The sequence below is a fragment of the Oncorhynchus gorbuscha genome, linkage group LG07 (genome assembly GCF_021184085.1).
Source record: "Oncorhynchus gorbuscha isolate QuinsamMale2020 ecotype Even-year linkage group LG07, OgorEven_v1.0, whole genome shotgun sequence".
NCBI classification, from domain to species: domain Eukaryota; kingdom Metazoa; phylum Chordata; class Actinopteri; order Salmoniformes; family Salmonidae; genus Oncorhynchus; species Oncorhynchus gorbuscha.
In genome coordinates this window covers 24,010,993-24,025,109 of record NC_060179.1, presented here as the reverse complement: position 1 = coordinate 24,025,109, position 14,117 = coordinate 24,010,993, and the positions used below count along the sequence as shown (strand labels likewise).

The window sequence follows — 14,117 nt, the reverse complement described above, 5'->3', positions numbered from 1 at the left end:
CCTGTTGTCTATTCCATTTGCACAACAGCATGTGAAATTTATTGTCAATCAGTGTTGCTTCCTAAGTGAACAGTTTGATTTCACAGAAGTGTGATTGACTTGGAGTTACATTGTGTTGTTTAAGTGTTCACTTTATTTTTTTGAGCAGTGTATTTTATCACGTTCCTCACACTACCTGGTGATCTAAAGTTTAAATGCAAAAATGTTTCAAAGTCATTCTTTTTAAAGAGATAGCTAACAGCAAGCACTCCGAAAGCACTCCGAAAGCACTCCGAAAGCACTCCGAAAGCACTCCGAAAGCACTCCGAAAGCACTCCGAAAGCACTCCGAAAGCACTCCGAAAGCACTCTGCAACAAAAAAACAGTGCAAGTCACCAGAAAATATAATTTGTAAACTAATTTAAGTATGCTCTCTCTAATTATTTTTTTCTCTCGCTTTGAGGACCTGAGCCCTAGGACCAAGCCTCATGACTACCTGGCATGATGACTCCTTGCTGTCCCCAGTCCAACTGGCCATTCTGCTGCTCCAGTTTCAACTGTTCTGCCTGCGGCTATGGAATCCTGACCTGTTCACCGGACATGCTACCTGTCCCAGACCTATTATTTGACCATGCTGGTCATGTATGAACATCTTGGACATGTTCTGTTATAATCTCCACCCGGCACAGCCAGAAGAGGACTGACCACCCCTCATAGCCTGGTTCCTCTAGGTTTCTTCCTAGGTTTTGGCCTTTCTAGGGAGTTTTTCCTAGCCAACGTGCTTCAACACCTGCACTGCTTGCCGTTTGGGGTTTTAGGCTGGGATTCTGTACAGCACTTTGAGATATCAGCAGATGAAAGAAGGGCTATATAAATAAATTTGATTTTGAAAAGGCTGATGCTAACAAATTAGCAACAACATCCACATTGAAGTTGAAAGCAGCTGCTGCAGCCGCCGTCGCCATTGTCACACTACTACAAAAGAAGCTAGCTACCGTTACTTGCATTAGTGTTGGAAAACTACCGCTTACTGATTATTTTCTCTTGTGCTCTCTTCAAGGTTTTATGGAAGACAACAACCTATTAGGTGTATTGCCGCCATCTGTATTAGCTGCTTATCAGCCTCCTGTTCTGTAATATGAATTCATTAGCTCTTGCGCTCTCAGTAGTGAGGTGTCTAGTCACTTTTTTTTTAAACACCCATTGCAAGTCAAAATGTGATAGTGGAATGAACCTGTCGCTCTAAAAATACAGTTGAATGGAAGAGGCCTTCTGTCCAGCTTCTGAAGGCCTAGCCAAAGGCTGGCTGAGCTAGCTAGAGTTTTCTACCCAGAGACCAAAGAAAATCTAGCAACAAAATTAGCGCAGCTTGCTAGTAAGCTTACATTTGCGACAACAGGGGCAATCCAAATAAGCTACAGCCACCATGTGGACTGGAATATTTAAACCAGGGACGCAAACTGTAAATAATTGCGCCAGAGGGGATGGCTGCCGTTTTACAGGGTCCTAACCAATTGCTCTATTTTGAGTAATTTCCCTCCACATTTTTGTAACTTATTTTGTACATAATGTTTCTGCTACCGTCTCTTATGACCGAAACAAGCTCCTGGATATCAGAACAGCGATTATTCATCTCGAACCGGACAAAAATGTTTTTCCTAAAACAAAGGATTTACTGCTGCTTCAGGACCAGGCTCAAATTCCCATAATTCACTTGAAGAGCAGAGGGCGATACAGAGGCCGCAGATTTGGGTGCCTTGTGAGACTGTCAGCAAGTGGGTAATCCGCCTCTACCATCCATCCTATTGGCTAACGTGCAATCACTAGAGAATAAACCGTAAGAGCTCCATTCTAGACTATCCTACCAACGAGATATTAAAAACCGTAAGATCTTATGTTTCACCGAGTCGTGGCTGAACGACACCATGGATAATATACAGTTTTCCATGCATCGGCACAAAAGAACAGGTACCCCCGGTAAGCCGAGGGGTGGTGATCTGTGTCTATTTGTCAATAACAGCTGTTGCGCAATCTCTAATATTAAATTAATCAAGGTTTTGCCGGTGTACAAGTAACCTCATTGGGGCGGCAGGGTAGCCTAGTGGTTAGAGCGTTGGACTAGTAACCGAAAGGTTGCCGGTTCGAATCCCCGAGCTGACAAGGTACAAATCTGTCGTTCTGCCCCTGAACAGGCAGTTAACCCACTGTTCCTAGGCCATCATTGAAAATAATAATTTGTTCTTAACTGACTTGCCTAGTAAAATAAAGGTAAAATAAATCAATAAAAAATGATAAGCTGTAGACACCACTATCTATATTATTCGTACTATTATTTACCAGCACCATCCGATGCTGGCAGTAAGACCACACTGAACAGGCTATTTAAGGCCATAAGCATGCAAGTAAAGGGTCATCCAGAAGCGGCTCTCCCAGCATATTATAAATGTGCAACCAGAAGAGAAGTGTAATCACTAACATTTTCAACCTCTCCCTGACTGAGTCTGTAATACCTACATGTTTCAAGCAGACCACCATAGTGGTCAAGAATGCCAAGGTATCCTGTCTAAATGACTACCACCCCATAGCACTCACTTATGTAGCCATTAAGTGCTTTGAAAGGCTGGTCATCGCTCACATCAACACCATTATCCCGGAAACCCTAGACCCACTCCTATTTGCATACCACCCCAACAGATGAAGCAACCTCAATTGCACTCCACACTGCCCTTTCCCACTTGGATAAAAGGAACACTTATGTGAGATAGGGCTGGGCAGTATACCGTATTTTAATGATATACCGGTTTTGATGCAGGGACCGGTTTGGGTTTTTTAATTTACCTTCTATACCGGTATGTCAATGATTGGTTTGTTAAATGTGATTACACCATGTGTAATGTCAATTTTTATAGTTTACTTCATTACTTGAGTCATCTCTCTCCGCTCTTTCTCTCCGTGCCACTTTCCACACAGACCTAGCCACACCCCATTCACTTAAGGAGCGCATTTATCGTTACTCAACCACGAGACACTTGGTTCAGTCTGGATGATCAATGCAGCACATGGAATAATGTTGATGACAATGCTGTTTTCACTTTGCTTCTTAACATTTTATTTAACCTTTTATTTTAACTCGGCAAGTCAGTTATCCTGTTTGGGGAGAGGCAGCATTTTCACTTTTGAATAAATAGCGTGCCCAAACTGAACTGCCTCCTACTTTGTCCCAGATCCTAATATATGCATATTATTATTAGTAATATTGGATAGAAAACACTCTGAAGTTTCTAAAACGATTTGAATCATGTCGGAGTATAACAGAACTTATTTAGCAGGTGAAACCCCGAGGACAAACTATTCAGATTCTTTATTTTTAAGTCAGTCTTTTCAATATGTTTCCATGTGGATTGCAGAATTCAACTTTCCTGCAGTTCCTACCGCTACCACTGGATGTCACCAGTTTGTAGAAATTGGTTTATGTAATGAAGAAGTACCATAGCTCAGAACGAACGTCACTTCATGTGTACCTTTTGATAGAGGCGTGTAACCAGAAAAAGTAGCGTCAGTTTGTTTTGCTCCTGTATTGCTCCTGTATTGAACACAATTCATCCAGTCTTCAATTTGATCGATTATATACACATCTAGAAATACCTAGTTGGATTACAAAAGTAGTTTGAAATGTTTTGGCAAAGTTTACAGGTAACTTTTGAGATGTTTCGTAGCGACGTTGCGTAAGTTGGAAGCGGTGTTTTTCTGGATCAAATGCGCCAAATAAATAAATGTATGTATGTATATATATATATATCTCGACGGAATTAATCGAACAAGAGGACCATTTGTGATGTTTATGGGACAAAGGAGTGCCAACAAAAGAAGCTTGGCAAAGGTAAGGCGTGATTTATATTTTATTTCTGCGTTTTGTGTCACGCCTGCAGAGTTGAAATATGCTACTCTCTCATTGTTTACTGTTGTGGCATCAGATAATAGCATCTTATGTTTTCGCCGAAAAGTATTTTTGAAATCTGACATGTTGGCTGGATTCACAACGAGTGTAGCTTTAATTTGCTCTCTTGCATGTGTAATTTAATGAAAGTTTGATTTTATAGAAATGTATTTGAATTTGGTGTTCTGCATTTTCCCTGGCTATTGGCCATGTGGGACGTAAGCGCCCGACCTACCCCAGAGAGGATAAGAACAAATTCTTATTTACAATGACAGCCTTGGAAAAGTGGGTTAACTGCCTTGTTCAGGGGCAGAACGACATTTTTACCTTGTCAGCTCGGGGATTCGATCTTAGCAACCTTTCGGTTACTGTCCCAATGCTCTAACCACTAGGCTAGTTACTTTATTAGCTAGCTAGCTATCAATGCGCCACTTGAATGTATTGTTGAATAGAAACCACATTACCTGGAACCGAGGTTGCAATACCTACAGCTTCCACACGATGTCAACAGTCTTGTCATTTGCCTAGGATTTATTTCTTGGTCAAACGGACAAGAGACAGCCCATTTCTTCCGGTCTCCGACAGGATATTTTGGTTGAGATTTATCCGGACATTATTTCAAGACGTAGAGCTATAGAATATAAATCGCCCCGTGATCAATTATTAACGTTTACTAATACTGAAAGTTGCATTACAAAAGTATTTCGAAGTGTTTTGTGAAAGTTTATCGTCGACTTTTTGAATTTCAAAAAATGACGTTGCGTTATAAAAACGCTGTTTTTTCCCTTGATCACAGTCTTCATAGATCGATATCTAGGCTATATATGGACCGATTTAATAAAAAAAAAGACCCAATAGTGATGTTTATGGGACATCTAGGAGTGCCAACAAAGAAGATGGTCAAAGGTAATGAATGTTTTATATTTTATTTCTGCATTTTGTGTAGCGCCGACTATGCTAATTATTTTGTTTACGTCCCGTGCGGGTCTTTAGGGGTGTTGCATGCTACCAGATAATAGCTTCTCATGCTTTCGCCGAAAAGCATTTTAAAAATCTGACTTGTTGGCTGGATTCACGTGTAGCTTTAATTCAGTACCCTGCAATGTGTGTTTTAATGAACGTTTGAGTTTTAACGAGTGCTATTAGCATTCAGCGTAGCGCATTTGCATTTCCAGATGTCTAGATGGGACGCCTGCGTGTCGGGTGGAGGTAAGAGGTTAAGGAGAAGTATATCTTTAATTCCATGTATAACACTTGTATTTTCATCAACATTTATGATAAGTATTCCTGTAAATTGATGTGGCTCTCTGCAAAAATCACCGGATGTTTTGGAAGCAAAACATTACTGAACACAACGCGCCAATGTAAACTGCGATTTTCCCTGCACTTTCACTGGCTGTTGTCAAATCGATCCCGTTAACGGGATTTCAGCCGTAAGTAGTTAAACGCTAGTAAAACCAAATGCATTCTTTTCAACCGTTCGCTGCCCGCACCCACCCACCCAGCTAGCATCACTATCCTGGACAGTTCTGACCTAGAATATGTAGACAACTACAAATACCTAGGTGTCGGGCTAGACCGTACTCTCCTTCCAGACTATTATTAAACCAGAAACTATTATTAAAAATATTAAACATCTCCAATCCAAAATCATAATCTAGAATCGTCTTTCTATTTCGCAACAAAGCCTCCTTCACTCACGTAGCCAAACTTACCCGTGTAAAACTGACTGTCCTACCGATCCTCGACTTCAACAAATGTCCTCTACAAAAAAATAGCTTCCAATACTCTACTCAGCAAACTGGATGCACTTTATCACAGTGCCATCCGTTTTGTTACCAAAGCCCCTTATAGCACCCACCACCACTGCGACCTGTATGCTCTAGTCGGCTGGCCGTCGCTACATAAATCGTCGCCAGACCCACTGGCTCCAGGTCATCTATAAGTCTATGCTAGGTAAAGCTCCACCGTATCTCAGCTCACGATAACACCCACACGTAGCACGCGCTCCTGCAGGTATCTCTCACTGGTCATCCCCAAAGCCAACACCTCCTTTGGCTGCCTTTCTTTCCAGTTCTCTGCTGCCAGTGACTGGAACGAATGGCCAAAAAAACTTTTTTTTTTTTAAACACAAAAAAAAAAAATCACTGAAGCTGGGGGCTTGTATTTCCCTCACCAACTTTAAACACCAGCTATCTGAGCAGCTAACCGATCGGTGCAGTTGTACATAGTCCATCTGTAAAAAGCCAACCCAATCTACCAACCTCATCCCCATACTGTTTTTATTTACTTTTCTGTTCTTTTGCACACCAGTGTCTCTACTGGCACATCATCATCTGCTCATTTATCACTCCAGTGTTAATTTGCTAAATTGTAATTACTTCGCTACTACGGCCTATTTATTGCCTACCTCCTCATGCCATTTGCACACAATGTATATAGACTCTTTTTTTCTATTGTGTTATTGACTGTACGGTTGTTTATTCCATGTGTGTTGTTTGTGTCGCACTGCTTTGCTTTATCTTGGCCAGGTCGCAGTTGTAAATGAGAACTTGTTTTCAATTAGCTTACCTGGTTAAAAAAAAAGGTGAATTTTAAAAAGTTTGATTCGGTAGAGTTACCCCCTGGTTATAGCTTCTTATTGTTATTTGTAGTTTGTTTCTTTTTTACTTTAGCGTATTTAGCAAATATTTAACTGTTATTATAAGTCTTAATATTTAAGTCTATTTTCTTAAAACTGCATTGTTGGTAAAGGGCTTGCAAGCATTTCACGGTAAGGTTTACTACTACACGTTGTATTCGGTGCCTGTGGCAAATAAAATTTGATTTGACCTGGTGAGAGCCCAAAAAGTTGACCAAATATTTTTGCACAGAAACATGTGAAAAATACCAACATTTACTATTCATCCCTGTATTCACATCTCTACTCAATAAAACACAATTAATTTAACATCACTTTTTACTGTATAATAGAAAAAGGCAACTAAAGAAAATAGCTGATTTGCCTATATCCGAAGATCTACCTGTGATTGGGCTGGAGGACTGTAGTAAGGAATTGAAATTAATAATCAGCATTTTCATTGCCGCAGTAAGGGGAAACACACTAGGCCCATATGAAACCATCTTCATCCTGATTGGATGGGAAGAAGAAAAAAGCAGCTGAACTAGCATCGTGGTAGAGCTGGGACAATAAGCCGAAAATGATCGACACCGGCCACTTATCACAGGCCTTTTTCTGATATCATTCATTATGATAAGTAGCTTAAATACTAGAGAAATGTGAAGTTTGAAATTAAATAAGTTTGCTAATATGGGTGATCGTTAATGGGACAGTTGATGGCAACAACCATCAAACTAGTAGTAATAGAACTTTAAAAAGGTTTATATATATTTTTTAAATGGTGCATATTAATAACCTCTTGAATCTAGGGGCACTATTTTCATTTTTGGAAAAATAACATCCCCAAAGTAAACAGCTATTTTGTCAGGACAAGATTCTAGAATATGCATATAATTGACAGCTTAGGATCGAAAACACTCTAGAGTTTCCAAAACTGTAAAAATATTGTCTGTGAGTATAACATAAGTGATATTGCAGGCGAAAGCATGAGAAAAATCCAATCAGGAAGGGACTCCTATTTAGAAAGCTCTGTGTTCCTATGCGTCCCTATTGAGCAGTGAATGAGATATCAACTAGATTCCTTTTTCTATGGCTTCCGTAATGTGTCTAGTGTCACAATACATAGTTTCAGGCTTTTATTTTAAAAAATGAGCCTGAACGTCAACATTACGTCAGTGGTCAGCTGAAGTCTCTCAGAGTGTTTTGTGCGTAAAGGACAAATGCGGCCATTGTTTCTCTCTATCCTACTAAGAAGCCACCAGTCCCGGTTGATATATTATCGAATAGATATTTGAAAAACACCTTAAGGATTGATTATAAACAACATTTGCCATGTTTCTGTCGATATTATGGAGCTAATTTGGAATATTTTTCGGTGTTGTAGTGACTGCAATTTCCGGTAGATTTCTCAGCAAAAACGTGAAGAACCAACGGAGCTATTTCGCCTACAAAAATTATATATTTTAGGAAAAAAGGAACATTTGCTATCTAACTGGGAGTCTCGTGAGTGAAAACATCCGAAGCTCAAAGGTAAACGATTTAATTTGATTGCTTTTTTGATTTTCATGACCAGGTTGCCTGCTGCTAGCTAGTCATAATGCTATGCTAGGCTATCGATAAACTTACACAAATGCTTGTCTTGCTTTGGCTGTAAAGCATATTTTCAAAATCTGAGATAACCTGGTGATTAACAAAAGGCTAAGCTGTGTCTCAATTACATTTCACTTGTGATTTCATGAATAGGAATATTTTCTAGTAATATTTATGTCCGTTGCGTTATGCTAATTAGTGTCAGTTGAGGATTACGCTCCCGGACCCAGGATGGGTAGTATCAAGAGGTTTTAACGTTAGAAACTTAACGTTCTAGTTATTGTTTTCATGTCAATTTGGGCAACTTATCTCAATGTAGATTCTTTTTTTAGCCATATCGCCCAGCTCTACTTTGTGGTCCAGATTTGAATTTGAGGACCCTAGATAGTACTCCACAGTACAGTAGAACAGTCCATGTAAAAATAACCCTGAGGCCTACAGTCTAGCCCTTATAAATGCAAAGGCTTGTGCTTAGTTTACTGTGTGCATTTATGGGACACACACACACACACACAAGGGACAGACCTGGGAAGACGCTGAGGTCGGGGTTCTTGTTGCACCAGTCGGTGGCGCAGCACATGGGGTAGATGCCAGTGTCGTCCTTGGTGGAGGGTGCGCAGATGAAGGGGCGGTCACGCGGGATTAGCTCGTTCTCTGGGACACACATGCTGCTCTCGGCAGTGATGCTGCTGCCAGACTTCCTGACGGACACGAAGCACAGGCCATCCGTGGTGCACGTGGAGTTGAGGCATCGCTGGCAGTAACACTGCAAGGCTATAAGAGGGTGGGAGGAGAAAGGAGAGAGCGGGAACATAGAGATTCAGGTAGAAAGAAAGAGAGTGGGAGGGAACATGAGGACAAAGGAGAGTTTACCACTTATTTTCTTCCCCAGAAAAGGTACTGAACAGAGTGCATGCTATAATACAAGAGCGCAATTTCACTGTGTGTGTAGCAGTTACCATAAAAGCAACAAATAAGTAGTTACAGTGCAGCACAGAAAAACCTCAATGCAGTCTGCTACACTAGTCAAAAACAACAAGTCAACAACGTCAAAACAACGCTAGCCCACTGAGGTGATGTGAGCCACCTCACCACCCACAGTCTCACTTCCCCGTAGTCAACTTCCTTCCTGCTCAGCCCGTTTGCAGCCAGAACACTTGCAGATGAAACGTGAGACGTCGTCAAGAGTGACTGTGTTCTCACAACAACACCAAGAGCTTTGTGATGGTTTAGACCTACAGATTTACTATGAACCTAGCTGGGTCAGTTTAAGTTGCTTCAACCTCAACCTTTTTCTATCCAGGCTACCTCTCCCTCACTATGGTTACACTTCTTTCTTTATTTATTCTCTTTCATCTATTATTACACTTCTTTCTCCCTCTATGCCAAAGGTTTAGTCTAATGGTATGGTTGTGTTGCTATAGCTGAGTGGGTATAACTTGGAGCAGGATGGAGCGGCCTAGGCCTATCACAGAGACCTGTAGTACTTCCAACTTCAAAATGAGACTTTGGGAATTAAAATCTGTTCTCACTTTGCAGCCCTCATTTATACCTGTCGATACAGACAAATTGCTCTTTAAACTCAGCACGGATGCCTGTCAGTTCAAAGCTTTCTAACCACTTGAGGAATTCAGATAGATGCTGAACCAGGTCAGACATACAGACAGCATGCATGACCAGTCTAAACCGTCAGACCACTACTAGACACTGCGGGATAAATTATTTACTGAACAGTCGTTATGCGAGGTGCCTTCCTAGGCTTACAAGACTGGTTGGTGGTGGTGGCTCCATTGGCAGGTCTGGGGGTAGGGTATCTATAGCTGACTAGGCTACTTCAGTGTGGCTTTTGGCCCCTAGCTCCCCAATAAACACACACTCGCTATGGCACCTGGCTCACACACTCCCCACCTGGGAGTCAAACATCAAGGCCGGCAGACGCCAAGCCCTAACCTCTGTTTAGGTGAGTGTAATGATAAACTATCGTGAGGAAAGGCTACTCAGGCAGAGGGGAAAGGGGGGACAGAAAGGGCAACTCTAAAAGGACAACTTGAGAGAGTGAGTGAAAAAGAGAGCGCAAAGTAGGAGACAGAGAAAGCGTGCGCAACTTAAATTATTGTGTGAATAACCTAGAGGAGTGAGTCTGTCCCTCCCATAACCCTGGTGCCTGCCCTTCACAGTTTACTCTAAACAACTACTCACTCAAAAACCAGACAACTATTATGGCAGCAGAGCATATCTCAAGTCTAGACGGTCTCCATACCTCCACCTTAATAATACTGCTTGGCCTCAGGGGAAGGAGGTGGATGATGTGACTGTCTGTGTCTTTGGAAGGTTGCCACGTGTACAGCCCTTTGTCATGGCAAAGACACCTCAACTCTAGAGCCCATAAGACATGAAAAGCTTCCAAGAATGAGAAAAGTTGTTATAAAGTCAAAACAGCACTGATCTGCACCAACATGGCATGCAAAATTACTATGGTGGAAATCTAGGTTTCAATCATTTCGCCCATCAGTGACCATTGAGGAGAAGCGAAACCTAGGGAAGAGATTAAACTATTTTGAAACAAGTCTGTCGTGTTTCAGTGTCTGCAGGCACAGCTGGAATGGCGTGGCAGACCAAGAGAGAATGCGAGACACAGTCAGGGTTGGGACCACAGGAAGCTGCTGAGGGGAGGACAGCTCATAATGGCTGAAATGGAGTGAATGGAACAGTATCAAACATTTAATTTATTCAGTCCCAGCCATTACTATGAGCCTGTCCTCCCCATTTAAAGTGTCACCAGCCGCTCGTAGTTGTCTCTGTCACAGTCTGGTCCTATTCTGGATGTGGAGAGTTCGACTCACTGCCTGCTTAGCATGGGAACATTAAAATCAGACAGACACGCACGCAGCGACTAGACTAAATAAACACATCTGTGAATGGGACAATACTTTTCCAGTGTCTCATCTGATCTCAGACCAGTATAAGAGTGAATCTAGGGGTAGTGGCAGACGGTCTCATCCAGAGTGAATTACAGTCAATGCATTCAACTAAGTCCAGTAGTGAGAAAAGAAAAGTAGCTGTTCAGTATGAGAGCTGTCATAATCTCATGTTGTGGTTTCCATCAACAGGTGAAAGCAGAATTCTAATATGAAACACCCATCCAGTTCACCCACTGTACTGTTCCCTCATCCCATCTTTTCATATCAGTTAGTTATCAAAGGAGAGAGAACATGAGGGGAGAACTTCTCTTTAGGCTGCTGAGCGTTCCTTTATACATGGGAACATTTAATTCCTTTGTAGTTGGGAGGTACTTGGGCAGTGGGCACAGAGGCTGGCACACAGGTGGCATGAGTAAGGCAAGATGAGTCTGATTAGATCTGTTGTTTCCTTCAGCAGAGAGAGACGGCAATAAAAAATTTTTAAAGGATGTAGGGAAAAGGACAGAAAGAGCGAGAGAAGATAGGCCTAGATAGCGAAAGATGAGAGCCGTTGCCAGGAGAGCAGAGCAGTTGTCCAACAGCCGGCGGATTCAATCTGCTCCCCTTTCCATCATTCCTCAGATATGACACAACAGCAGACACACACAAATGGCAGGCAAAAGGAATTAATCCTTAGATAGCACAGAAAGCAACTAATTTAACCAGGAAACAGGGGAGGAGGAGTAGCTGGCACTGAAGAAGCAGGTAATTTATTTAGTCTGTGGCAAAGCACCATTTGTTAAGTGTCATAAAATGTATAGGGGGGGGGGGGGGGGGGGGCGACGAATGGCCTTTCTCGCTTTCTCCAACCCCCTGATGTTTGCTCTACATCAAGTAAACAAAGTCTATCCGGTAAAACAGCTCAACAAAATAGGCACGATTGGAATTATTTACAAATTTAGGGGGAGCGGACCTGGAGGACAGACGGAGCAGAGCGTAAATAAAGCTCTCACAGTGGTCCAACAACTCGACAAATACACCCAACCACACAGGCATACATTACATTTACATTTAAGTCATTTAGCAGACGCTCTTATCCAGAGCGACTACAAACTGTTCCATGTCTACCTCTAATCCCAATTGGGTACGTGTGTGTGTGTGTGTGTATAACCATGACCCAATTGGGATTATACCCAGTTTGTGTGTTTGTTTTTATTATATATATATATATATATATATATATATATATATATATATATATATATATATATATATATATAATACATACATTTAAAAAATTAAAAATATATATATTTTTAAATCACACACACACACTTAGAAAGGTGGCGTAGAAGGAGTCCCAGTCAGGTTAAAAAGAAACACCCAGAGGGGGCAGGATCAGGGTACTAAGGGCAGGGACCACATACAGAGCCTTCAAAGTATTCACACCCCTTGACGTTTTCCACAGTTAGAGTTTTAATGGCCGTGATAGGAGAAAACTGAGGATGGGTCAACATTGTAGTTACTCCACAATACTAACCTAAAATGTTCGACGAGCAGGTGTCCAAACTTTTGGTCATGTAGTGCATTTCGGAGTTTAATTTCAAATAAATTAGCTAAACTTTCTAAAGACAAGTTCACACTTTATCATTATGTGTAGACAGAGATATATATATATACACACACACACACACACACACACACACACACACACACACACACACACACACACACACTTCATTCAGGCTGTAAAACAACAAAGTGTGGAATAATTCAAGAGGTGTGAATACTTTGAGGACCCCTAGACTTAGGCAGCACAACTAGTGAGTCCTTGGCTGCAGTGACACGGTTCCTCGAGAGCTCTAACTCCCCTAGAGCATAGTAAACCCTGAATGATGCCAACTGATATCCTCCTCTCCTCCTTTCTCCATCCCCCTCTTCATTCTCTTGCTCTCTTTTGGCTGTGTGTCAGGCAGTGGCCAGTCACATGTTTGTTAGTGGGCCTTGCTCTGTGGCCTCCAGTAACCCAGAACACAGCAGCATGTGAAAAAGTCTCCCTCCCCCTTTGCTTCGATCATGGACCAGGCAGCGTGTTCAGCGGTACTGGAGAACAGGGTTGCAACACGCAGGCTAGCTACTGTAGGGACTAGTCACCATCTCTGGTAGACAACTCAGATCAAACATTAAGGATATGCTCCACAAAAACCACAAACTATTCTCCACAACAGTTAGGAAAAAAGGTTAAAGAGAAAATATGCAATTTTCCTTTATATTTAAAAAGGTTATTTAAAAACCCTATGCCATTTTTAGTGACCAGAGGCAATGAGCCAATGCCATCAGCATCAAACAAGCTCCTTTGAAGATGCTCTAAACATGAACCAGAGTAGTTGTGTCATCAGAACTGAACTCTCTTCCAACTAATAAGAGTGAGCGGCTGTGGCCTTCCAGTCCCTACAAGGGAAGAAGGTGGTTTAAAAACTAACACACAGGCCTGTTTGTGCCGAGGCCAGGGAGACAGTTATAGCGGGGGGGGTAGGAGCCTACATTGAAGAGGGATGAGATGACTCTTTCACTCAGCTGGCCTGGCTTGGGCCAGGACAAGGGCAGGGAACCAACCATGCTGTGGGAGGAATGATAGACATCTCCGGCGCTCGCTGACCCAGAAGGGAATGAGAGAGAAGGAGGGGGGGGGGGGGGGGGGGGGGGGGGGGGGGGAGAGGCAAGCTGACAGAAGCTCAACGTGGAGGAGAAAAGGGGGAGAGGAGAGGTCAGCGGTACAGAACACAACACACACCAGTTCCAGACCAGAGAGACAAAGGGGAGTTGGAAGAGGGCCTCTGCACAATCCACCTGATTGGCTGAGCTAGGGGGTGAAGGAGAGAAGAGCGAGAGAACAAGAACACAAGAGCGAGAGAGGCCAGAAGAGTGTAAATATGTAAATACACGTTCCGTCACTGAGCCCCTGCTAGCATAGAGAAGGTGCCAAGAGAATGCTTTCTGGCACGGGGTTGGAGCACAGACGACGACTGGGGTGGCAGGACTTGAAGAGAAGGGCGTTTTCAGTCATCAGACTCCAGTGGAGGCTCATCCT

At 42.4% G+C, this 14,117-nt stretch overlaps 1 protein-coding gene across 2 annotated transcripts in view; it reads right to left on the bottom strand.

Annotated features, from left to right (window-relative positions):
* The window catches only part of LOC124039676 (TGF-beta receptor type-1-like), a 56,132-nt gene that overhangs the window by 22,860 nt on the left and 19,155 nt on the right, over positions 1-14,117 (bottom strand). For both annotated transcript variants that reach the window (XM_046355896.1, XM_046355895.1), the window contains exon 2: positions 8,652-8,900. In XM_046355896.1, coding sequence (XP_046211852.1) covers positions 8,652-8,900 — 249 coding nt within the window. The remainder of the gene's footprint in view (positions 1-8,651; positions 8,901-14,117) is intronic.